Source organism: Eubalaena glacialis, chromosome X, assembly GCF_028564815.1.
Source record: "Eubalaena glacialis isolate mEubGla1 chromosome X, mEubGla1.1.hap2.+ XY, whole genome shotgun sequence".
Lineage (NCBI taxonomy): Eukaryota > Metazoa > Chordata > Mammalia > Artiodactyla > Balaenidae > Eubalaena > Eubalaena glacialis.
In genome coordinates, this window is record NC_083736.1 from 119,141,226 (window position 1) to 119,166,317 (window position 25,092).

General features: G+C 38.0%; 1 protein-coding gene across 1 annotated transcript; it reads left to right on the forward strand.

The window, feature by feature from the left end:
• Positions 1-23,993: 23,993 nt before the first annotated feature.
• Positions 23,994-24,728, forward strand: LOC133082169 (small ribosomal subunit protein uS5-like). The gene has a single exon (XM_061178635.1). The coding sequence runs from the start codon at positions 24,042-24,044 to the stop codon at positions 24,693-24,695; it is 654 nt and encodes a 217-aa protein (XP_061034618.1). The 5' UTR covers positions 23,994-24,041; the 3' UTR covers positions 24,696-24,728.
• The last annotated feature ends 364 nt before the right edge of the window (positions 24,729-25,092 follow it).

Genomic DNA, 25,092 nt, shown 5'->3' on the forward strand with positions numbered 1-25,092 from the left:
ATTGAGATGTTTCACATGCCATAAAACAATCGGTTTAAAGTTGTTTAGTGCATGCATTCAATGGTTTACTATTTTAATAAAGTTGTGAGACCAACAACACTACCTAATTTTAGAACATTTACCTCCCCCTAAAAGAAAAGTCATACACATTTGCAGTCACTGCCCACTTCTCCTTAGCCCTCAGCCCTAGGCAATCACTAATCTAAATTCTGTCTTATAAATTTACCTATTGTAGACATTTTCTATAAAGGGAATCTTACCATATGTGGCCTTGTCACTAGATTCTTTTACTTCACAAAATGTTTTCAAGGTTAACTAATGTCTTTTTTTTTTAACATCTTTACTGGAGTATAATTGCTTTAAAATGGTGTGTTAGTTTCTGCTTTATAACAAAGTGAATCAGCTATACATATACATATGTCCCCATATCTCCTCCCTCTTGCGTCTCCCTCTCACCCTTCCTATCCCACCCCTCTAGGTGGTCACAAAGCACCGAACTGATCTCCCTGTGCTAAGCGGCTGCTTCCCACTAGCTGTTTATTTTACATTTGGTAGCATATATAAGTCCATGCCACTCTCTCACTTCGTCCCAGCTTACCCTTCCCCATCCCCGTGTCCTCAAGTCCATTCTCTACATCTGCGTCTTTATTCCTGTGCTGCCCCTAGGTCCTTCAGGACCCTTTTTAAAATAGATTCCATATATATGTGTTAGCATATGGTATTTATTTTCCTCTTTCTGACTTACTTCACTCTGTATGACAGTCTCTAGGTCCATCCACCTCACTACAAATAACACAATTTCTTTTCTTTTTATGGCTGAGTAATATTCCATTGTATATATGTGCAACATCTTCTTTATACATTCATCTGTTGATGGACACTTAGTTTGCTTCCATGTCCTGGCTACTGTAAATAGAGCTGCAATGAACATTGTGGTACATGACTCTTTTTGAATTATGATTTTCTCAGGGTATATGCCCAGTAGTGGGATTGCTGGGTTGTATGGTAGTTCTATTTTTAGTTTTTTAAGGAACCTCCATAGGGGCTGTCTCAATTTACATTCCCACCAACAGTGCAAGAGGGTTCCCTTTTTCCACACCTTCTCCAGCATTTATTGTTTCTAGATTTTTTGATGATGGCCATTCTGACCGGTGTGAGATGATATCTCATTGTAGTTTTGCTTTGCATTTCTCTAATGATTAGTGACGTTGAGCATCCTTTCGTGTGTTTGTTGGCAATCTGTATATCTTCTTTGGAGAAATGTCTGTTTAGGTCTTCTGCCCATTCTTGGATTGGGTTATTTCATTTTTTTGATACTGAGCTGCATGAGCTGCTTGTAAATATTGGAGATTAATCCTTTGTCAGTTGCTTCATTTGCAAATATTTTCTCCCATTCTGAGGGTTGTCTTCGTCTTGTTTATGGTTTTCTTTGGTGTGCAAAAGCTTTGAAGTTTCATAAGGTCCCATTTGTTTATTTTTGTTTTTATTTCCATTTCTCTAGGAGGTGGGTCAAAAAGGATCTTGCTGTGATTTATGTCATAGAGTGTTCTGCCTATGTTTTCCTCTAAGAGTTTTAGAGTGTCTGGCCTTACATTTAGATCTTTAATCCATTTTGAGTTTATCTTTGTGTATGGTGTTAGGGAGTATTCTAATTTCATTCTTTTACATGTAGCTGTCCAGTTTTCCCAGCACCACTTATTTGAGAGGCTGTATTTTCTCCATTGTATATTCTTGCCTCATTTATCAAAAAAAAAGGTGACCGTATGTGCGTGGGTTTATCTCTGGGCTTCCTATCCTGTTCCACTGATCTATATTTCTGTTTTTGTGCCAGTACCATACTGTCTTGATTACTGTAGCCCTGTAGAATAGTCTGAAGTCGGGGAGCCTGATTCCTCCAGCTCCGTTTTTCTTTCTCAATATTCCTTTGGCTATTCAAGGTCTTTTGTGTTTCCATACAAATTATGAAATTTTTTATTCTAGTTCTGTGAAAAATGCCATTAGTAATTTGATAGGGATTGCATTGAATCTGTAGATTGCTTTGGATAGTATAGTCATTTTCACAATGTTGATTCTTCCAATCCAAGAACATGGTATATCTCTCCATCTGTTTGTATCATCTTTAATTTCTTTCATCAGTGTCTCATAGTTTTCTGCATACAGGTCTTTTGTCCCCTTAGGTAGGTTTATTCCTATGTATTTTATTCTTCTTGTTGCAATGGTAAATGGGAGTGTTTCCTTAAATTCTCTTTCAGATTTTTCATCATTAGTGTATAGGAATGCAAGAGATTTCTGTGCATTAATTTTGTATCCTGCTACTTTACCAAATTCATTGATTAGCTCTAGTAGTTTTCTGGTAACATCTTTAGGATTCTCTATGTATAGTATCATGTCATCTGCAAACAGCGACAGCTTTACTTCTTCTTTTCCGACTTGGATTCATTTTCTTTCTGTTTCTTCTCTGATTGTTGTGGCTAAAACTTCCAAAACTGTGTTGCATAATAGTGGTGAGAGTGGACAACCTTGTCTTGTTCCTGATCTTAGTGGAAATGATTTCAGTTTTTCACCATTGAGAACGATGTTGGCTGTGGGGTTGTCATATATGGCCTTTATTATGTTGAGGTAAGTTCCCTCTATGCCTACTGTCTGGAGGGTTTTTATCATAAATGGGTGTTGAATTTTGTCAAAAACTTTTCTGCATCTATTGAGATGATCATATGGTTTTTATTCTTCAATTTGTTAATATGGTGTATCACATTGATTGATTTGCGTATATTGAAGAATCGTTGCATTCCTGGGATAAACCCCACTTGATCTTGGTGTATGATCCTTTTAATGTGCTGTTGGATTCTGTTTGCTCGTATTTTGTTGAGGATTTTTGCATCTATGTTCATCAGTGATATTGGCCTGTAGTTTTCTCTCTTTGTGACATTTTTGGTTTTCGTATCAGGGTGATGGAGGCCTCATAGAATGAGTTTGGGAGTGTTCCTCCCTCTGCTATATTTTGAAAGAGTTTGAGAAGGATAGGTGTTAGCTCTTCTCTAAATGTTTGATAGAATTTGCCTGTGAAGCCATCTGGTCCTGGGCTTTTGTTTGTTGGAAGATTTTAAATCACAGTCTCAATTTCAGTGCTTGTGATTGGTCTGTTTATATTTTCTATTTCTTCCTGGTTCAGTCTTGGAAGGTTGTACTTTTCTAAGAATTTGTCCATTTCTTCCAGGTTGTCCATTTTATTGGCATATAGCTGCTTGTTGTAATCTCTCATGATCCTTTGTATTTCTGCAGTGTCAGTTGTTACTTCTCCTTTTTCATTTCTTATTCTATTGATTTAAGTCTTCTCTCTTTTTTCCTTGATGAGTCTGGCTAATGATTTATCAATTTTGGTTATATTCTCAAAGAACCAGCTTTTAGTTTTATTGATCTTTGCTATCGTTTCCTCCATATCTTTTTCATTTATTTCTGATCTGACCATTATGATTTCTTTCCTTCTGCTAACTTTGGGGTTTTTTTGTTCTTCTTTCTCTAGTTGCTTTAGGTGTAAGGTTAGGTTGTTTATTTGAGATGTTTCTTGTTTCTTGAGGTAGGATTGTATTGTTATAATCTTCCCTCTTAGAACTGCTTTGCTGCATCCCATAGGTTTTCGGTTGTCATGTTTTCATTGTCATTTGTTTCTAGGTACTTTTTTATTTCCTCTTTGATTTCCTCAGTGATCTCTTGGTTATTTAGTAGCGTAGTGTATAGCCTCCATGTGTTTGTATTTTTTACTTTTTTTTCCCTGTAATTGATATCTAGTCTCATAGCGTTATGGTCGGAAAAGATACTTGATACGATTTCAATTTTCTTAAATTTACCAAGGCTTGATTTGTGACCCAAGGTATGATCTCTCCTGGAGAATGTTCCATGAGCACTTGAGAAGAAAGTGTATTCTGTTGTTTTTGGATGGAATGTCTTATAAATATCAATTAAGTCCATCTTGTTTAATGTGTCATTTAAAGCTTGTGTTTCCTTATTTATTTTCATTTTGGATGATCTGTCCATTGGTGAAAGTGGGGTGTTAAAGTCCCCTACTATGATTGTGCTCCTGTTGATTTCCCCTTTTATGGCTGTTAGCATTTGCCTTATGTATTGAGGTGCTCCCATGTTTGATGCATAAATATTTACAGTTGTTATATCTTCTTCTTGGATTGATCCCTTGATCATTATGTAGTGTCCTTCTTTGTCTCCTGTAATAGTCTTTATTTTAAAGTCTATTTTGTCTGATATGAGAATTGCTCCTCCAGCTTTCTTTTGATTTCCATTTGCATGGAATATCTTTTTCCATCCCCTCACTTTCAGTCTGTATGTGTCCCTAGGTCTGAAGTGGGTCTCTTGGAGACAGCATATATATGGGTCTTGTTTTTGTATCCATTCAGCCAGTCTATGTCTTTTGGTGGGAGCATTTAATCCATTTACATTTAAGGTAATTATCGATATGTATATTCCTATTACCATTTTCTTAATTGTTTTGGGTTTGTTATTGTATGTCTTTTCCTTCTCTTGTGTTTCCTCCCTAGAAAAGTTCCTTTGGCATTTGTTGTAAAGCTGGTTTGGTGGTGCTGAATTCTCTTAGCTTTTGCTTGTCTGTAAATGTTGTAATTTCTCTGTTGAATCTGAATGAGATCCTTGTTGGGTAGAGTAGTCTTGGTTGTAGGTTTTTCCCTTTCATCACCTTAAATATGTCTTGCCACTCCCTTCTGGCTTGCAGAGTTTGTGCTGAAAGATCAGCTGTTAACCTTATGGGGATTCCCTTGTATGTTATTTGTTGTTTTTCCCTTGTTACTTTTAATAGTTTTTCTTTGTATTTAATTTTTGATAGTTTGATTAATATGTGTCTTGGCGTGTTTCTCCTGTGATTTATCCTGTATGGGACTCTCTGCACTTCCTGGACTTGATTGACTGTTTCCTTTCCCATGTTAGGGAAGTTTTCAACTATAATCTCTTCAAATATTTTTCTGAGTCCCTTTCTTTTTCTCTTCTTCTTCTGTGACCCCCATTATTCGAATGTTGGTGCTTTTAATGTTGTCCCAGAGGTCTCTGAGACTGTCCTGAATTCTTTTCATTCTTTTTTCTTTATTCTGCTCTGCAGTAGTTATTTCCACTATTTTATCTTCCAGGTCACTTATCCGTTCTTCTGCCTCAGTTATTCTACTATTGATTCCTTCTAGAGAATTTTTAATTTCATTTATTGTGTTGTTCATCATTGTTTGTTTTCTCTTTAGTTCTTCTAGGTCCTTGTAAAAGTTTCTTTTATTTTCTCCATTCTATTTCCAAGATTTTGGATCATCTTTACTATCATTACTCTGAATTCTTTTTCAGGTAGACTGCCTATTTACTCTTCATTTGTTTGGTCTAGTGGGTTTTTACCTTGCTCCTTGATCTGCTATATGTTTCTCTGTGTTCTCATTTTGCTTAACTTACTGTGTTTGGGGTCTCCTTTTTGCAGACTGCAGGTTCATAGTTCCCATTGTTTTTGGTGTCTGCCCCCAGTGGCTAATGTTGGTTCAGTGGGTTGTGTAGGCTTCCTGGTGGAGGGGACTAGTGCCTGTGTTCTGCTGGATGAGGCTGGATCTTGTCTTTCTGCTGGGCAAGACTGCGTCTGGTGGTGTGTTTTGGGGTTTCTGTGATCTTTTTATGATTTTAGGCAGCCTCTCTGCTAATGGGTGTGGTTGTGTTCCTTTCTTGCTAGTTGTTTGGCATAGGGTGTCCAGCACTGTAGCTTGCTGGTCGTTGAGTGGAGCTATGTCTTAACGTTGAGATGGAGATCGCTGGGAGAGCTTTCGCCTTTTGATATTACATGGAGCTGAGAGGTCTCTGGTGGACCAATTTCCTGAACTCGGCTCTCCCCCCGCAGTGGCACAGGCCTGACACCTGGCCAGAGCCTCAAGACCCTGTCAGCCACACCGCTCAGAAGAAAAAGGAGAAAAAACGAAAGAAAGGAAAATAAAATAAAATAAAAAGAAATAAAGTTAGTAAAATAAAAATTATTTTAAAATTATTAAAAATAAAAAATTTAAAAAGTAATTAAAAAAAAGAAAGAAAGAAGAGAGCATCCAGACCAAAAAACAAATTCACCAGTGATAACAAGTAGTAAAAACTATACAAAAAAACAAAAAAACAAAAAAAAAAAAACCCCAAAAACGGACAGACAGAACCCTAGGACAAATGGTAAAAATAAAGCTATACAGACAAAATCACACAAGAAAGTATACACATACACACTCAGAAAAAGAGAAAAAGGAAAAAAAAATATATCTATATATAAAAAACAGGAAGAGAGCAACCAAATCAATAAACAAATCTATCAATGATAATAAACTCTAAATGCTAAACTAAGATAAACATAAGACCAGAAAACAGTCAGTTGCATACAGCAAACCCCAAGTCTACGGTTGCTCCCAAAGTCCACTGCCTCAATTTTGGGGTGATTCGTTTTCTATTCAGGTATTCCAGAGATGCAGCGTCCATCAAGTTGATTGTGGAGATTTAATCCGCTGCTCCTGAGGCTGCATGTAGAGATTTCCCTTTCTCTTCTTTGTTCTCACAGCTCCTGGGGTTCAGCTTTGGATTGGCCCCACCTCTGCATGTCAGTCACCTGAGAGCGTCTCCTCCCACCCAGACAGGACGGAGTTAAAGTAGCAGCTGATTACGGGGCTCTGGCTCACTCAGGCCAGGGGGAGGGAGGGGTTTGGAATACGGGGCGAGCCTGCAGCGGCAGAGGCCTACATGATGTTGCAACAGCGTGAGGCGCGCCATGTGTTCTCCCGGGGAAGTTGTCCCTGGATCACTGGACCTTGGTTGTGGCGGGCTGCACAGGCTCCCGGGAGGGGAGGTGTGGATAATGGTCTGTGCTTGAACACGGGCTTCTTGGTGGCTGCAGAAGCCTTAGCGTTTCATGCCTGTCTCTGGTGTCCACGCTGATAGCCGCGGCTCGCACCCGTCTCTGGAGCTTGGTTGGGTGGTGCTCTGAATCCCCTCTCCTTGCGCACCCTGAGACAATGGTCTCTTGCCTCTTAGGCAGGTCCAGACTTTTTCCCCGACTCCCTCCCGGCTAGCTGTGGTGCACTATCCCCCTTCAGGCTGTGTTCACGCAGCCAACCCCAGTCTTCTCCCTGGGATCTGACCTCCAAAGCCGGAGCCTCAGCTTCCAGCCCCCACCCATCCCGGCTGGGGAGCAGACAAGCCTCTCAGGCTGATGAGTGCTGGTCAGCACCGATCCTCTGTGTGGGAATCTCTCCACTTTGCCCTCTGCACCCTTATTGCTGTGCTCTCCTCTGTGGCTCCGAAGCTTCCTCCCATCCCCTGTCTCTGCCAGTGAAGGGGTTTCCTAGTGTGTGGAAACTTTTCCTCCTTCACAGCTACCTCCCAGAGATTCAGGTCCCATCCCTATTCTTTTGTCTCTGTTTTTTCTTTTTCCTTTTGCCCTACCCAGGTAAGTGGGGAGTTTCTTGCCTTTTGGGAAGTCTGAGGTCTTCTGCCAGCGTTCAGTAGGTGTTCTGTTGGAGTTGTTCCACATGTAGGTGTATTTCTGATGTATTTGTGGGGAGGAAGTTGATCTCCACGTCTTACTCCTCTGCCATCTTGAAGGTCATCCTAATGTTGTCTTATATGTAACTACTAGATTCATGTTTTACTGGCAAGAAATATTCTATATTATCGACATACCACATTTTATTTATCCCCTCAATAGCTAGCTGATGGGCATTTGTGTTGTTTCCATTTTTGACTGCTATGAATAATGCAACTGTAAACATTTTTCTACAAGTTTGTGTGTGGACATGTGTTTTTATTTCTCTTGGGTAGATACTTAAGAGAGGAATTTTGGGGTCAAATAGAAGCCCTATGCTTTATATTTTGAAGAAATGTCACACTGATTTCCAAAGTAGCTGCATCAATTTCCCATCCCATAAGCAATGTATGAGGGTTCCAGTTTCTTTATATCTTTGCCAATGCTTGCTATTTTTGGTCTTTTTATTATAACCATCTTGGTAGGTGTGAAATGATATCTCACTGTGCTTTTGACTTACACTTCCTAATGATTTATGATATTGAGCATCTTTTCGTGAGTTTACTTGTCATTTGTGTATTTTCTTTAAAGAAATGTATATTTAAAGTTTGTTTAATTTATATTATTTTATGTTTTAAATATTGGGATTTAAGTAGTCTTTGTAAATACTGGGTATAAGTCTCCTATCAAAAATGTAATTTTAAGTATTTTCTCCCATCCTGTGGGCTGTCTTTTCATTTGTTTGATTATATACTTCACAGTACAAAAGTTTTTAATTTTGTTGAAATCTGATTTGTCTGTTTTACCTTTTGTCATTTGTGCTTTAGTTTCGTATTAAAGAAACCATCTGCTAACACCAAAATCATGAAGATTTTCTTCTAAGAGTTTTATAGTTTTAACTCTTATGTTTATGTATATGATCCATTTTGAGTTAATGTTTGTGTATGATGTGAGGTAAGGGTCTAACTTCAGTCTTTTGCATGTGGATATTTGGTTATCTGAGCAGCATTTGTTGAAGAGACTATTCTACGCCCATTATCTTGTCTTGGTATCCTTGTCAAAATCAATTGACCATGGTGGTAGAGTTTATTTCTGGACTCAATTTTATCCTATTGATCAATATATCTATCTTTATACAAGAACCACACTCTTTTGGGTATTGTAGCTTTATAGTATGTTTTGAAAATGGGAATTGTGAGTTGTCCAACTTAGTTCTACTTTGTCAAGATTGTTTTGGTATAAAATGGATAACTAATAAGAACCTGCTGTATAAAAAATAAATTAAATTAAATTTTAAAAAAGATTGTTTTGGCTTGCATTTCCATTTAAATTTTATGATGAGATGGTAAAATTCTGAAAATCAGACTGTTGGAATTTTGACAGGGATTGTGTTGAATCTGTGTATTGATATTAACATTATGTCTTCCTAGTCATGAATGTGGAACATATTTCCGTTTATTTAGACCTTTAATTTCTTTTGGCAATATTTTCTAGTTTACAATGTACAAGTCTTGCACTTCTTTGTTAAAATTTATTCCTATGTATTTTCTTCCTTTTGGCACTATTGTAAATGGAATTGAATTCTTAATTTAATTTTCAGATGGTTCTAGTGTATAGAAATACATGTGATATTTGTGTATTCATCTTTTCTCTTGTGAACAGTCTCAACTCATTTATTAGCTTTAATAGATTATTTTTGTGTAGATTACTTAAAACCTTCTATATATAATATAATATTATCTACATATAGAGATAACTTTAATTCTTACTTTCCTATCTGGATACATTTTATTTCATTTTCTTGTCTAATTGCCCTAGCTTGTACCTCCAGTTTGGTGTTGTGTAGATGTGGTGAGGATGAAAATCCTGTCTTGTTCCTGATCCTAGGGTGAAAATTTATAGTCTTTCACCATTAAGTATGGCATTAGCTGGAGTTTTTCATAGATGCCCTTTATCAGCTTGAAGAAGTTCCTTTCTCTTTGTAGTTTTTTGAATGTTGTTATCATGAATGAGTGTGGTACTTTGTCACATGCTTTTTGTTCATCTATTGAGATATCTGAGATTTTTTGTCTTTTATTCTGTAAATGTGCTATATTACATTGATTAACTTTTGGAATCTGAACTAAACTTGCATTTCTAGGATAAATTCAACTTAGTCATGTTGCATACTCATTTCTTTATATGTTTCTGGATTCACTCTTCTGGTATTTTGTTTAGAATCTGGTATTAGTGTATATATCATAAATGATATTGGGCTGTAGTCTCATGTTGTGTTTTTATGATTTTAATAATATCAGTGAAATATTGGTCTCAGTATTAGTTGAAAAGAAGTGATTATCTTCTATTTTTTAGAAGATTTTGAGAAGGATTGGTGCTAATTCTTTAAAAAGATTTTGTTTTCACTTTAAAGAAATTTTATGGCACTTGCCAGTGAAGCCATTCAGTCTTGGGCTTTTATTTATGACAAATTATTGATGACTGATTCAATCTCCCTACTTCTCTACACATATTTTCTATTTCTTCTTAAGTCATTTTCAATAGTTTGTGTCTTTCTAGGCATTTGTCCATTTTGTCTTATCTAATTTGTTGTTCATACTGTTCTTTTATAATCCTTTTTTATTTCTATAAGGTTGGTAGTAATAGTGCCTCTCTCATTCTTTACTTTGGTAATTTGAGTCTTTTTTCTTGGTCATCCTAGCTAAATGTTTGTTGATTTTGTTGACCTTTACAAAGAACCAACTTTGGGTGGTTTTATTTTTCTCCATTTTTTTTCTATTTATGATTAATTTCTGCTCTAATCCTTATTTATCCTTTCCTTCTATTTACTTTGGATTTAATTTACCTTTCTTTTTCCAGTGTCTGAAGGTGGAAGGTAAGGCTGTTTATTTGAAATTTTTCATCTTTTTTACTGTGCATTATACAGCTCTCAATTTCCCGCTACTGCTTCCACTGCATTTTTCTATGTTTTTGCTTAATTGATAGACTTTATGTGGTTTTTTTTCAGTTTAGGTTTACAAGAAAAAGTGAGGAAAAGTACATAGATTCCATATACTCCTCAATACCCCCAACTTCCTCTATATTTAATATCTTGCATCACTGTGGTACACTTGTTACAAAGGATGAGCCAATATTGATACATTATTATTAAATAAAGTCCATGGTTTACTCTTAGTGTTGACATTATAAGTGTATTCATCATTACAGTATCATACAGAGGAATAGTTTTATTGCCCTAAAAATCCTGTTATAACGCTCTGCTTATTCATCCCTTCCTTCCTCCCCCAGAACTCCTGTCAAGCACTGATCTTTTTATTGCCTCCATAGTTTTGCCTTTCAGAATGTCATATACACAGTTGGAATCATACAGTATGTATGTAGCCTTTTAAGATTGGCTTCTTTCACTTAGCAATGTATACTTAAGATTCCCCTATATCAGAGTTTAGGCTCTAAGCACAGATGTGAAGATTGCTTTGTGCTCTACAGCCTGCTGCTCACTTCAAGAACTATGGAGGATTTCTCTCTGTTTCAGAGCTTGGATGTCAGCTATTTGGTCCTCTGATTAGTTCTCTTAGGTCTCCAATCCTGTCTCCCCTCTGGGTTTCTGTGCTTCAGGAGATACCACTTTATACTGATGTCCTACACCTGCCCTCCCCCCGCCTCTCCCCATTTTCAAAGGACTACTTTAGCTGCTATCTTGTATTAGTTGAAGATTTGGATTGTTGCGGAGAGATGTCTTTCAACTACCCTGACCCACTGTCGGCTTTCATCAGCCTCTGACTTAAATTCATAGAAGACCTGCAGTGATTCATAACAGTTTTTCTGTTATGAATGTACAGAAAAACAGGTTTCATGCACAACACAACTTGATGTAGGATATCTCTGTCAGTTTTAGATTTTAGTGTGTTACTCCCATGCATTTAGAGAAGGCTTTGTGAAGTAGTTTGTAGGTGGGTAAAAATTAACTAATTGAATGAGATTCCTTGGGAATCTAAAATGTCACACCAGTCAACATGGGACATTTAATGTTTCTTTAAGAAGTTTGGCTGGTCTCTCCTTACCACTATCCATGACATTCTTCTAGGGATTAAATGACCATGAGTCTCTCAGGAATGGCTTATCATTTTCTGGAAAAATAGTTATTTTTCTTCTAATCCTTTGCAGCCTCAAATCTCTGATGGGATTAGAAAAACACTATACTTTTGTATGTTATCCAGCTTGTTCTCATTTGTAGAGTGAGGGTGATGGTCTTTTGTGATTTTCTTTATTTTTTTTTAACATCTTTATTGGAGTATAATTGCTTTACAATGGTGTGTTAGTTTCTGCTTTATAACAAATTGAATCAGCTATACATATACATATATCCCCATTCTACATTCTAAATGTTTAAATGTTTTTAAAAATAGTTTTCTGTAGGTAAATGGTTGTTTTGCTGAGGATAGTGTCCACTGTGTTCCTTAAACGACCCTTCTGGAAGTCTCTGCAAAGGTGATTTTTTTCCATATGGATATTCACTTGACTCAGAACTATTTATTAAACATACCATCTTTTCTTCAAAGTACTGCAGTTTCTTCTTGTCGTAAATCAGATCATCATATACGTATGTGTCTGATTCTGGACTTTAGATTTTGTTCCAATAATTAGTTTGTTTAACCTTTTGCCAATACTACAGCCCCTGGATTACTGTCCTTTTATAATAAGTATTCTTATCTGGTAGTTATTTCCTCCTCTTTCCTCATCTTCTACAAAATCTCAATTATTTTTGGCCCTTTGCATTTCCTTATGAATTTCAGGATTGCCTAGTATATTTTCCAAAAACATATTGGGATTTTCATTGGGATTGTGTTGAATCTATATATTATAATTAGGGGAGAATTTATATCCTAACAATAGTCTTCTGATCCATAATATATCCATTTACTTATGCCTTTAAATGTTTTCTCAAAATGTGATTTTAATATTCAGTATAAAAGTCTTTCACATTTTCATATCTGTATCTAGGCATTTGATTTCTTATACAATTGTAAGCAAAGTCTGTATCGGTCAAGGTTTCATCAGAGGAATGGAACCAGTTTAAATGTGTTTAATCTGCCCAGTAGATTTCAGACTTGCCCCCATTTCACATAAGCTATTCTCTCCCTCTCTCTGCTCTTATGGCCTTTCAACAAACTCAATCAGGACCACCCATATTTAGGATAATCTCTTTTTGCTTCGAGTCAACTATATATCATATCTACAAAATACATTCACAGCAACATACAGATTAATATTTGAATAATTGGAGACTAGAACCTAGCTAAGTGGACACAGAACTGTATCACAATGTCATTAAATTTCCTTTTCAATTTTTTCTATTATATTTTATATTTATTGATAATATATATTTATATATTTTACAATATAATATACTTATATATAATATATTTATATACTTATTTTATATTACATTTGTATATTTATATTATAATGGAGACTTTATTTTAATGGTGGGGACATTATAAACAAACAAGCAAATCAGATAGTAATAAATGCCAAGAAGAAAATGAAAGCAGGAGGCGGGTATACACATCTGTCAACTTGAGGTGGGAGAAGTAAATTTAGAAGAAAAATTGTGGTGGGTGGCATGAAAATTGGATGAAATAGGATGGCCAAGGTGCACCCCTCCCAGGTAGCAGCTGTATGTGATGGCGCTTGTGTGAAGTGAACAAATGGCACAGGAAGATTGCTGGGAAGGAGTATCCATGTTGTTCAGGATGATAAAATTTCCTTTTTAATTTAAATGTTTGTTGCTGAAATAAATAAAATTGATTTTTGTATCCTGACTTGCTAAATTCACTTAATTCTAAGAGTGTGTTCATAAATTCCTTGGTTTCATTAAGTATCCAATCTCGTGTGTAAATAATGAAAATTTTTTTTCAACCTTTCTAATCCTTATGCCTTTAATTTCTTTTTCTTGTTTTATTGTACTAGTTTGGACCTGCAGTACAAACTTGATTAAAGGTGATAATAGAAGTCATCCTTGGCGTGTTTTTTTTTTAATAGTGATGGTAAAATATTTCATTTTTGCCATTGAATGTAATATTTGCTGAAGTCTTTTTGGAATGTTTTTTCTTAGAATGAGCAAGTTGCCTTTCATTCCTATTTTTCTGTAAACGTTTACCATGAGCATGTTTTAAATTTTGTCAAATACCATTTCTGCCTCTATTAATATGGTCCTGATTTTTCTCTTTTTAACTTTGGTAATGTGATGAACTACACTGAATGATTTGTGAATGATAAACCACCCTTGGATACCCAGAATGAAGATCACCTGATTGTGATATATTCTATTGTTTTATTTATTGCTAGATTTGAAATGTTAAATGTTTAGTAAGGGTTTTTTTTTTTAACATCTATATTCATGAGAGAGATTTGTCTGTAATTTTTCTTTCTTTCAATGTCCTGATCAGATTTTGGAATCAAAGTATTGTTGGTTTCTTAAAAAATATTTGGGATGTCTTTCTTCTTATTCAGTTATGTGTATGAATTTTGCAAAATTAATGCTATTTCTTTCTTAAATGCTGGGCCTGGGGTTTTGTTATGGGAAAGTTTTAAGTAATAGAGTAAATTTCTTTACAGATATTGGATTATTCAGATTGCCTGTGCATTATTTTTTCAGCTTCGGTAAATCATATTTTCAAGCAATTTGCTTTTTTTCCTCTAAATTTTAAATTTAATTGCATACATTTGTTCACAATAACCTCATTAGTTTTAAATATCTTTAGGATCTCTTGCAATATGCCTTTTTTCTGATATTAGTAATTTCTGTTTTCTCTTCTTCTTAACCAATCTTCCTAGACATTTTATCAATTTTATTCAGCTTTTCAAAGAACACAGTTTTGTCCCTTTCATTTTTCTCTATTTTATATTTTTAAAATTAAATTGATTTATAACCAGATATTTGTTATTTTCTTCCTTATAATAGTCTAAGGTTAAACTTTACTATTATTTTTCTAACTTCTTGTAATGTAAACTTAAAAATTGATTTTCAGTGTTTCCTCGATTGTAATATGAGAATATATATATATACACACACACACATACACGTATTCTACTAATGTCTGTTAAAGCTGCTTACCACAAATTTTGACATATTCATTGTATTTATTCTATTTCACTTTGAAATATTTTCTACTTTTACTTGTGATTTTATCTTTGATCCATTGATTATTTAATAATGTAAAATATATTTTATTTATTGTTTTATTGTTGGTTTCTAGGCTACTTCCACGAAGTCAAGAAGATGTTTTGAATGATTTCAGTCTTTATAAGCGTGTTGAGGCTTTCTGTGTTGTGAAACATATGATCAATTTTGTTAAATGCTCCCTATACCCATGAAAAGAAAATGAATCCTGCCATTTTTGGTTGGAGTTGTTCTATGCATGACAAAGAGGTCATGTTTCATTATGTTCATCATACTTTCTTTGTCTTTATTCATTTGTATGTGTGTGTTAGTGTTTTATCCATTTTTAAAAATGTAGTGTTTTTGACAAGGGTGCTTGTCCACCCTACCAGGAAGCAGAAGTCCTTCCATTCCTCATAATCAAATACCACATACACATTGTCAACTCTTAAATATATTTCCAGCTAGACCTTTCATCTGAATCCAGGCTCATATATTTAAATGTGTAACGAGTATCTTCACATCTCTCTGATACTTCACATTCATGTTAAAACTAAAATCATCATCTTCCACCCCAAACTTCCCCTTGCCAATCTTCCCATCTTACTGAAAGAAGTACTATCAATTAAGTTGTTCATGTAGAAAAAAATAAGAGCATTAAGTTGAGACTCCATTCTTGATGTCCATAGCACATGCGGAAAGTCAGTAAGTTCTACCTTTTTGACATCTCTTTGATCTATCTCTTCTCCATCCCCACAGATACTGCTCCATTATCTCCTATTTGAACTCTTTCAGAAGATTTTAATTGCTTTCTTGCCCTCAGGGCCCTCAGGAAGAGCCTTGTTCTGTCTGATTTGCCCTCCATATAATTGCCAGGGTTTTATCGTTATAAATCATAAATCTGACTTATTACTTCTTTGCTTGAAATCCTTAAATTGCTTCTTATTACCTGCAAGACATATTTTAAACATCTAAGTCTTTGCGATAATGTTATTTTTTTCTGGAATGTCATTCTTGTGTTCCATCTCACTATTTTGTCCACTTGGAAAACATCTTTTCTATTTTGCAAGAATGAGTTTGTGTCAAGTTCTTTGCCCATCCTCAACTAGAATGGCATATTTCCACCATTGTTCCCTTACTAAGTCCATTATGGCCTTTTATCACAAAACCTCTAAAACTTTATTTCATTTAATTTTACATGTCTGTGACACCCATCTACTCCAAGACTCTGAACAATTCAATAGAAAGAACTTTGACTGATTCATCTTTGTGTAATTCAGTATTGAACTTGGCAGTTACTGGACACACAGTAAATATTGGTTGATTGAGTAAATAGAAAAATTTTTAAAAACTACATACAATTTGCGGTATTTTCACCCATTTAATGTGAAACGTTTTATAAATGTTAATTTTAATCCATTAATCTGGTTATCTCCTATATTTGATCAGAAACAACGTTATTCTGTGAATAGCTCTGTTTTGTCTGTGAAGTCCTAACTGCTGTAGGCCATGTCTGGTATTTCAGTTAATCAATTAAGCTACCATAGAAATAGGTAAGAGGATAAATGACTTAGACAGAATCTTTAATGTGACATCTCTCATGAGAACTGGTTCATATTACCATGTAGCAGAGCAGAGAGAGGAATAACAGCCATGTAGGGTGATCCTGAAAAATAACTGCCTTTAGAATTCCCACAGGTTAAACTCATTGTCTTCCCACAACCCTCTCCCTTTTCCACTCTCTGTCACAGTGATTGGCATCGTCACCCATGTGGTTGCAAAATCAAACCCCTTAGGGTCATTTTTTCACTTTCTCCTTTTCTTCACCCTACATTCTTCAATCCATTACTAAGTTCTATTGATCTTACCTCTAAAATAGTTCCCAAATCTGTCAATTTCTTTCCCTTTTCACCGCCACCACCCTCATCCAAGACACAACCATCTTATAGCATATGTAATTCCTTACCATAATATTTATTGTGTATTTCATTCTTTCTTCTCTGTCACCAATAGACTGTGAGCTTCCTGAGAACAACGTATATTTCTGATACTCTATCTCTCCAGGAACATGTTGTCATCAAATATGAAAGTGGGTGCTAATAGTTAATGTATTACTTTCCCCTAAGTGTTCTATTTGCATTTTAACAATAGCCTTCCAGGAATGATGCTTTAGAACAATGTTTCCCAAATGATAGTCTGTAAAACACTAGTCAGGTATTCTGGGTTAAATAACTGGGGAAACAGCAAACTTTATCTCCTTCTTGGATATAGTATACATTTACTATATTAAAGGTTTTGAAACATACTGCAATAAAACATACAGATTAATTGTATATAGCCCAGTATTTTCCACACTTACTAGACCAGAGAATCTCTTTTTCATGGCATATCTGTTAACATCTTGCTGAATGGTGTATTTTGGACACAGTCTATAAAATGACTCATAAATGATCAACTTTGGACTCCAACTGTCCAATGTAGGACAGTTATAAATGGCAAGAGGGGCTTGCCTTAGCCCTGAAATGCTCTTGAAAGGCTGAGGGTGTCTCCCAAATGACCTCAACAACCTCTTAACAGATTGGTATGACTATGCCATCCAAAGACCATCTTCTTAGTCTAACTTTTGGTCTTTCCAGTGTTGTTTCATCCCAGAGTATCTGAGTACCCTTGCAGACTTTACATAACAATGTATCTGTTGGGAATACCAGGTGATCCATCTTGTTTCTTCTTCCCATAAAAATGTTCTTTTTAAATTGTCAGTTCCATTGTAGCTCATTAGCTCTGTTTGATTATTTTTCCCTGGGTAGAATGAGAAACTTTTTGAGTTGCACTACTCAACTGCCCTTCTTCAAACTTGGCATAAATAATCCTCAGGGAAAAGCATTCCCGACCATCGTAAGTTGACTGTGGTTCTCTTGTGTGTGTGTGTGTGTGTGTGTGTGTGTGTGTGTGTGTGTGTGTGTGTGTGAAAGAGAGAGAGGGAGAGAGGATTGGAGATATTGATTTTTATATACAGCTTCTTTAGAGTCTGTGAAAATCACAACAATTCAATAGCTTGGGAGCTTCCCTGGCCCATGGAAAACCCTTGGAGACTTTGTCACTCAAGTCACCCTACCACTGACCCAAGGCCATGAATATCTTGCTTCACTGTCTTCCAGTCCTCAGTCTTATTATTGCTACATCCCCTAAGAAGACCACTGGCATTACATTTGTCTTCACAGTGTAATCTCCTGGCAGAGAGTTATCACCTTTGTGTTAGCCTCTCCTCCCAAGAAAGGGGTGTCCCTCTCCTTTATAAGACAAATTCCTACCCTGAAAATCTCTTCTCTCCAAGATCCTGAGGGATCTTGCTCCTATATTTTCCACTTACTCATGTATTCATTCACAAATAGTTATTAAACTATTCCTATGCTCCAGGCACTGTCAAAGGTACTGGGGTCTACAATTGAGAATGAAATAGTATTGATAATTGTCCCTGCCCTCCTGGAGCTCACTCATTTCAGTTCTTGAATGTCTTCCTCTGCACTGTCTCCTTCCTTCCCCTCAGCCCTCAAAAATAGCCATGAGTGTCACATATAGAGAAAAGCAGTTGTCTTTTCAATGGCCATCTGATTCCTGTCATATACTGACCCTACTATTTTTCCCACAGTTTGTAAAATGACCTTTCTAAAGCATAGATATGATTTCCCATTACCTAAAGCTGAAGCTCCAATTTCTTAGTAAAGCTTACAAGACTTTTCACAATATGGCCCCAGTCTAGTGTCTTGATCCAAATTCTTCCAACCCCCCATTACAAACCCTGTGCTCAAAGCTGGGACTAGAGTGATGTGCCTAAGGTATGAACCTAAGAGTGAGTGCTTCCTTAAACTTTTTGTGCCCTAGGTGTTTCACTCAGTTTACCTGAGTCCCAACCCTGCTTATATTGGGGCCACACTTGATGGGCTCTGAGTCCCCAGACACATGATGTGCATTTACAACTCTGTGCCTTTGCAATGTTTCCTTTGTTTTCACCATCCCCTCCTCTCTCATAATTAAAGGCAATTAAAAAATTTTTAGTTATGCTTATTTGAGTCACACCTAACTAGAATATAAGCCCCAAGACAGCAGTGGTCTTGCCTGTGTTGCTCACTGTTGTATCTCCAGCAGTTAGGAAAAGGAAGGGTAAAATGAATCCAGTTCAAAAGCCACTTCATCCATGGAATCCTCCATGACACTTCTGTCCCTCTGCAAATTCAAATGCTCCTCTTCTGTGCTCACACAAGGCTCCAAGGATATAACTCAGTTATAGCTTTATACATTTTAAGATATTTTCACTATCTCTTTTCGACTATATGATATATATGATACAGTATTATTAGCTATAGTCACTATGTTGTTAATCTTATAACTGGGAGTCTGTACCCTTTGAGCAATATCTCCTTGTTTCCCCCACTCCCAACCCCTGGTAACCATCACTCTACTCTCAATTTCTCTGAGTTTTTCCTTTTTAGGTTCCACATATAAGGAACTCTCATTCATTGAGTATGAGAATGAAAAATGATACAGCCTCTTTTGAAGACATTTGGCAGGTACTTACAAAACTAAACAAAATCTCACCATATGACCCAGAAATCATGCTCCTAGGTATTTACTCAACTTATTTGAAAAACTATGTCCACACAAAACCCTGCAGGAGTGGTAATCCATATTATGATCCCATATAATTCACCCTGCAAAAATCATATGGATCTTGGCAGATGAGGATGAACTAACATAAACTTAACACAAAATAGCCCCTAGTAGTGCTTCTATACTAGATATGGTGTTCTTACTGTAATGGATCATTAATATATCCTCTGGTATTTGGTATGTGACTTTGATATAGCTAAAGGATTTGTTTGAATATTCATCAGAAAGAAGGATGAGAAGTTATTCACATTCACCTGGATAGACAGTGGTCTATATTAATGGTCTTCATGCAGGTCTATTTTAACTCTCCTGCTCTTTGTCAGAATATTCCCAAAAGAATTTTTGCTAGTCCACTATATTGATAATATCAATTTACTTGGCTCTGATAAAGAGGAAGTGGCAAATATTTTGGATTCATAAACTCCAGAGGGTGGTAGATAAATCTCATAAGGACACAGGGACTTGTCATTTTGGTGAATTTTTAAAGGATCAAGTTATCTGGGCCATGCAGGCATGCCTCTTCCTTGAAAAGGACATGTTATTGTACCTTGCATCTCTTACTACTGAGAAGGTACCACAGTGCTTGGTAGGTCTTCTTGGATTTTGGAGGCTACATATACTGTAATTGGGAATGCTGGCCTGACCCATCTATGAGATGACTTTGACATGTCAAGTGGGACTAAAAGCAAGAAAAGGCATTGAGGAAGGTCTGGCTATAGTACAAGTGGCACTGTCTTTCGGGATAAACCCCCTGGCAGATTCCATGGTGCTAGAGATATTTGTGGTAGATGAAGATGCCATATAGAATCTCTGGTGAACCTGAACAGTAAAGGTGAAGCACAAACCCCTAGGGTTCTGAAGTAAGTCCACACTGTCTACTACAGAGAAATATATACCATTTAGAAAGAAGCTGCATATTTGCTATTTGGTTCTGGTAGAGAATGAATGAGTGTCTGTCCATGGGACATTAATCGACTATGCAACCAGAACTTCCCTCGTGAACCGGGTTCTGTCAGACCTACCAGGTCATAAGATTGGGCCATCACAGCAGCAATCCATGGTATGATAGAAGTAGTGTATTTGGAATTAGATCTGAGTATGTCCAGAGGGAATGAGTAAGTTACATGAACCAGTGCCCCAGTCCTTGTTGTTGCAATAAGGCCTCTCTTTCAGCTCACATCTGTGGCCTCATAAGGCCTTCTCTATGACTGGTTGACAGAGGAGGAAAAAGCCTGAGTCTGGTTCCTGTGTTGATGTGAACAAATAATGAATGACAGCTGCACTACAGGCCCAGTCTGAGGCAACTCTGAAATACAGTAGTAAGGAAAAATGCTTCAAGTTGCAGAGCTGATCAATCATCCACTTTGGGTGAAGACATAAATAAGCATATATATGGACTTCTGGGCAGTGGTGAATAGTTTGACTGGTTGGTCAAGTTGTTGGGAGAAGCAAGATTGGAAGGTCAAGGCAAAAGGAGAGGCATGTGGATGGACCTAAAGGCGTGCACACAGTGTGAGGATCTTTATGTCTCACAGTAAGGCTCATGAGAGAACATCCACTGAAAAAGAAGCACTAAACAAGTCAACAGAATGACTTGCTCAGTAGATGTCAGCCAGCCTCTGTTGTTGGAATACCAGCACTTGCACAATGCACCTATGAATGGAGTAATCATGATATCAGAGATAGAAACTACATATTGGACCAACAACATGGGCTCTCTCTTACCAAGACTTATTAGCTACTACCACTTGGTATCTTGAGTATCTTTCTGATCTTTCAGTACCAGAGGCCAATGCTAAAACCTCAATATGGTACTTTCCCTTGAAGAGACAAACCAGACATTTGGTGGCAAGTTGATTACATCCTGCCCTGTAGATTTACTTTTATCCTGAGTAAGGGCTTACCTTTCTTGCCTGCAGTGCATCAGACAACTCTACTGTTTGAGTTCTCAAAGAAAGTCTGATTTACCAACATGAGGTCCTGCATATTACTACTTTGTATTAACGAATTCACTTCACGGCAAAGGAGGAATGACAATGGGTGTGTCACTATGCAATCCACTGGTTCTATCATATGTCACATTACCCAGAAGCTGCCAGCCTAAAAGAGTACTAGCATAGTCTCTTGAAGGCTCAGATAAGGCAACATCTTAGATATGATGCCTATGATTTGGAGATTCTGTCCTTTAATGAAGCAGTCTATGTCTTGAACGAACCGTCATTATATGGTGCTCCATCTCCAACAGGTAGACTACATAGATATGGGGGAAAATGGGTGGAAGAAGGAGTGGCCCCACTCACCATCATTCCCAATGACCCACTTGAAAATTTTAAGTTCTGTGGTTCTAGGTGGCCTGGTTTCTAGAAGGTGGATACGTCTACCAGGGAACACTGTAAGATTCCTAATAAACTTAAAGCTATGGCTGCCACCTGGTGATTTGGGGTTTCTCATGTCAATAGAACACCAGGTAAAGAAAGGGATTAACATACTGGAAAAGCTAACTTGACCATCATGAGTAGGTAGAGTTGTTATCCCTATATCCATTTGTTAACTGTGAATGGACAATGAACCTGGAAAGAAGGGGCTGGAGACCAGGGAGGCCAGTCATGTTTCTTCCATGTCCAGACTCCCAGAGATCTTGAGCTCCTCAGGACTGATTCTACCTCCACAGCAATGAGCTTAGAATATGGCAGGAAAGGAGGTCATCCTCAAGGTGACCTCCAGAAACTATCTCCAGAAAGCACCACCGTGAAACATTCCCAACCATTGCAAGGCCTGCAGAGTGGCTCCACTATCAGGGAAGGAAATGTGTTCATTAACTATGGGCCAAGAGGGAATATGGCAATTGGGCTCTGAATGTCAGGAAATAGTGCTATAGGTAGAAGTAGAGAGCTTGCCCAAAAGCCAAACTGAAGAAATTGTTCAGTGCTGACCGAAATGGCCACTTCTGGGGCTTGTGAGAATTTGACTTCATCAGCCAGCAGAGGAATCAGCTTGATACATCAGAGATTTTTCAAGGCTCTATTGGGAAACTGGATTCTTTTTTTTTTAAACATCTTTATTGGAGTATAATTGCTTTACAATGGTGTGTTAGTTTTTCTTTATAACAAAGTGAATCAGCTATACATATACATATATCCCCATATCTCCTCCCTCTTGCGTCTCCCTCCCACCCTCCCTATCCCACCCGGACTTGAGGACATGGGGAGTGGGAAGGGTAAGCTGGAATGAAGTGAGAGAGTGGCATGGACTTATATATACTACTAAATGTAAAATAGATAGCTAGTGGGAGGCAGCCACATAGCACAGGGAGATCAGCTCGGTGCTTTGAGAAACTGGATTCTTATTTTGGAATTTTCCTTTTTCTGTATCCTATTACTTGACACCAAGTATTCCTCACATTGTTCCATATTTGTTCAACGTTCCTTATATGCTGAGTGCCTACAGTGTGCCAGGCCCTGTGTGGTTCAAGTAGTGGTGAGATTGGGGGAGTGAGATTGGGGGGCCAGGATAAGATACAAGGTTGTGTTAGCCATGGCACCTTTCCTTGAGGAGCTTGAGATCCAGCAAGGCAGACAGAACTTTGATCAAAAACAGTGTAAAATTGCTAGAGCAGAAGTCTAAGCACAGCACCGTGGGACTCCAAAGGAATAAGAAGCTGTTTAGCTGCCTGGAGATCAGGGAAGTCTTCACAAAGGAGAGGATACTTGAACAGAGGCTTGATTAACAAATAGAAGCTTAAGGTTGAGAAGAGGAGAAAGGTCATTCTTGGCAGAGAGAACTGAGTGTGCAAAGACACCAAAGTAAGAAATATGGCTGTATTTTGTGGAATGGTAAGTGAGCCTTTGTGGGAATCTGATCCATTACAAAGTTGTGCAGGCTGTTCTCTGCCTAAGAGTGCCTGGCCCAAGAGGTCACATAGGTGCCGATACTCAGCTTACATTCTGCTTGTCAACTCAGACATTCTGGAAAAAAGCGGCTTCTTCCTAGAGAAAGGGGTTTTATTCTATAAGTTTTTATTATCAGTGGACCCAGTCCCTCCATTATTTTCCTTCTGTCTTAAAGCTTCATCTCAGAGTACGATGGTGAATGACCCACCAAGATATTCTCAGACTCAAATCAGATGTCAGTGGCAGGATTTTCTTGTGAATCCTTGCCAAGACCTAGGGTTGATTGTCCTTGCTTTTTTCTTGAAACCCTGATACATTCTGGGGAAGGGCAATCTGGAGATGTTCTCCTTTGGAGGCCCCTTGTGGCTTTGGAGAGCAGGGTGCCCAGGAAGTGCAGAGTGATTCAAGGGAGCCAAGGAAAGGGCAGGGAGAGAGGCAGTTGGTAGCCAACACACATAAAAAATAGTGCCACCCATGGTCCATAAATACATTTCATACTCAGACTCAATCAGTTACACCTGCTTCCTCCTACCCCCAAGTATACACACACACACACACACACACACACACACACACACACCCTTTAAGGGAAAAAAAAGGAAAAGGAGGCAAAACTAGAAGCTGATGACCTACCTCACAATATCTAGAGCAGTGGCGTCTGGGGTCGGTGCCGGTTCCGGGGTCGTGGTCGGGGCCGGGGGCCGAGGCCACGGAGCTCCTGGAGGCAAGGCCGAGGACAAAGGAGTGTCTCCCCATCACCAAGCTGGGCCGCCTGGTCAAGGACATGAAGATCAAGTCCCTGGAGGAGATCTATCTCTTTTCTCTGCCCATCAAGGAATCTGAGATCATTGACTTTTTCTTGAGGGCATCCCTCAAGGATGAAGTTTTGAAGATCATGCCTGTGCAAAAGCAGACCCGTGCTGGCCAGCGGACCAGGTTCAAGGCATTTGTCGCCATCAGGGATTACAACAGACATGTTGGTTTGGGTGTGAAGTGCTCTAAGGAGGTAGCCACTGCCATCCGTGGGGCCATCATTCTGGCCAAGCTCTCCATCGCCCCCGTGCGACGAGGCTACTGTGGGAACAAGATCGGCAAGCCCCATACCATCCCTTGCAAGGTGACTGGCCGTTGTGGCTCTGTGCTGGTGCGCCTCATCCCTGCACCCAGGGGCACTGGCATCGTGCCCAAGAAGCTACTGATGATGGCTGGAATTGACTGCTGCTACACCTCTGCCAGGGGCTGCACTGCCACGCTGGGTAACTTCGCCAAGGCCAATTTTGATGCCATTTCCAAGACCTACAGTTATATCACTCCTGATCTCTGGAAAGAGACTGTGTTCACCAAGTCTCTGTATCAGGAATTCACCGACCATCTTGTAAAGACCCACACCAGAGTTTCCGTGCAGAGGACTCAGGCTCCAGCTGTAGCCACCACGTAGTTTTCTATAAGAAAAATAAAGTGAATGAAGCTAGTTTAAAATAACAAAACAAAACAAAACAAAAAAAACCTTCCTTCTTTCCCTCACCCACTCTACCACTTTCCTTGGACTGTTACCAAGTTTGCTCTGGCAGTATTGGGGCTGGCTGCCAGCCTCTCATGCCTACTGGAGCCACTGCACCCCTCTGCCCCAGAGGTCACAACATGTTATTGGTCTCTCACCACCAGTGCCCTCGACTTGGAGGCCAGATGACTTTGTGTCTCCTTACTTCTTTGTAAAGAGTCCCCGGTACTCTATATCACAACTTCTGTGACCGTGATCAGTTCAGTTATCAACATGAAATCTGTTTCCTCATCTCTAAAACAGTAATAATGTAATAATAATAATATCTATCTCA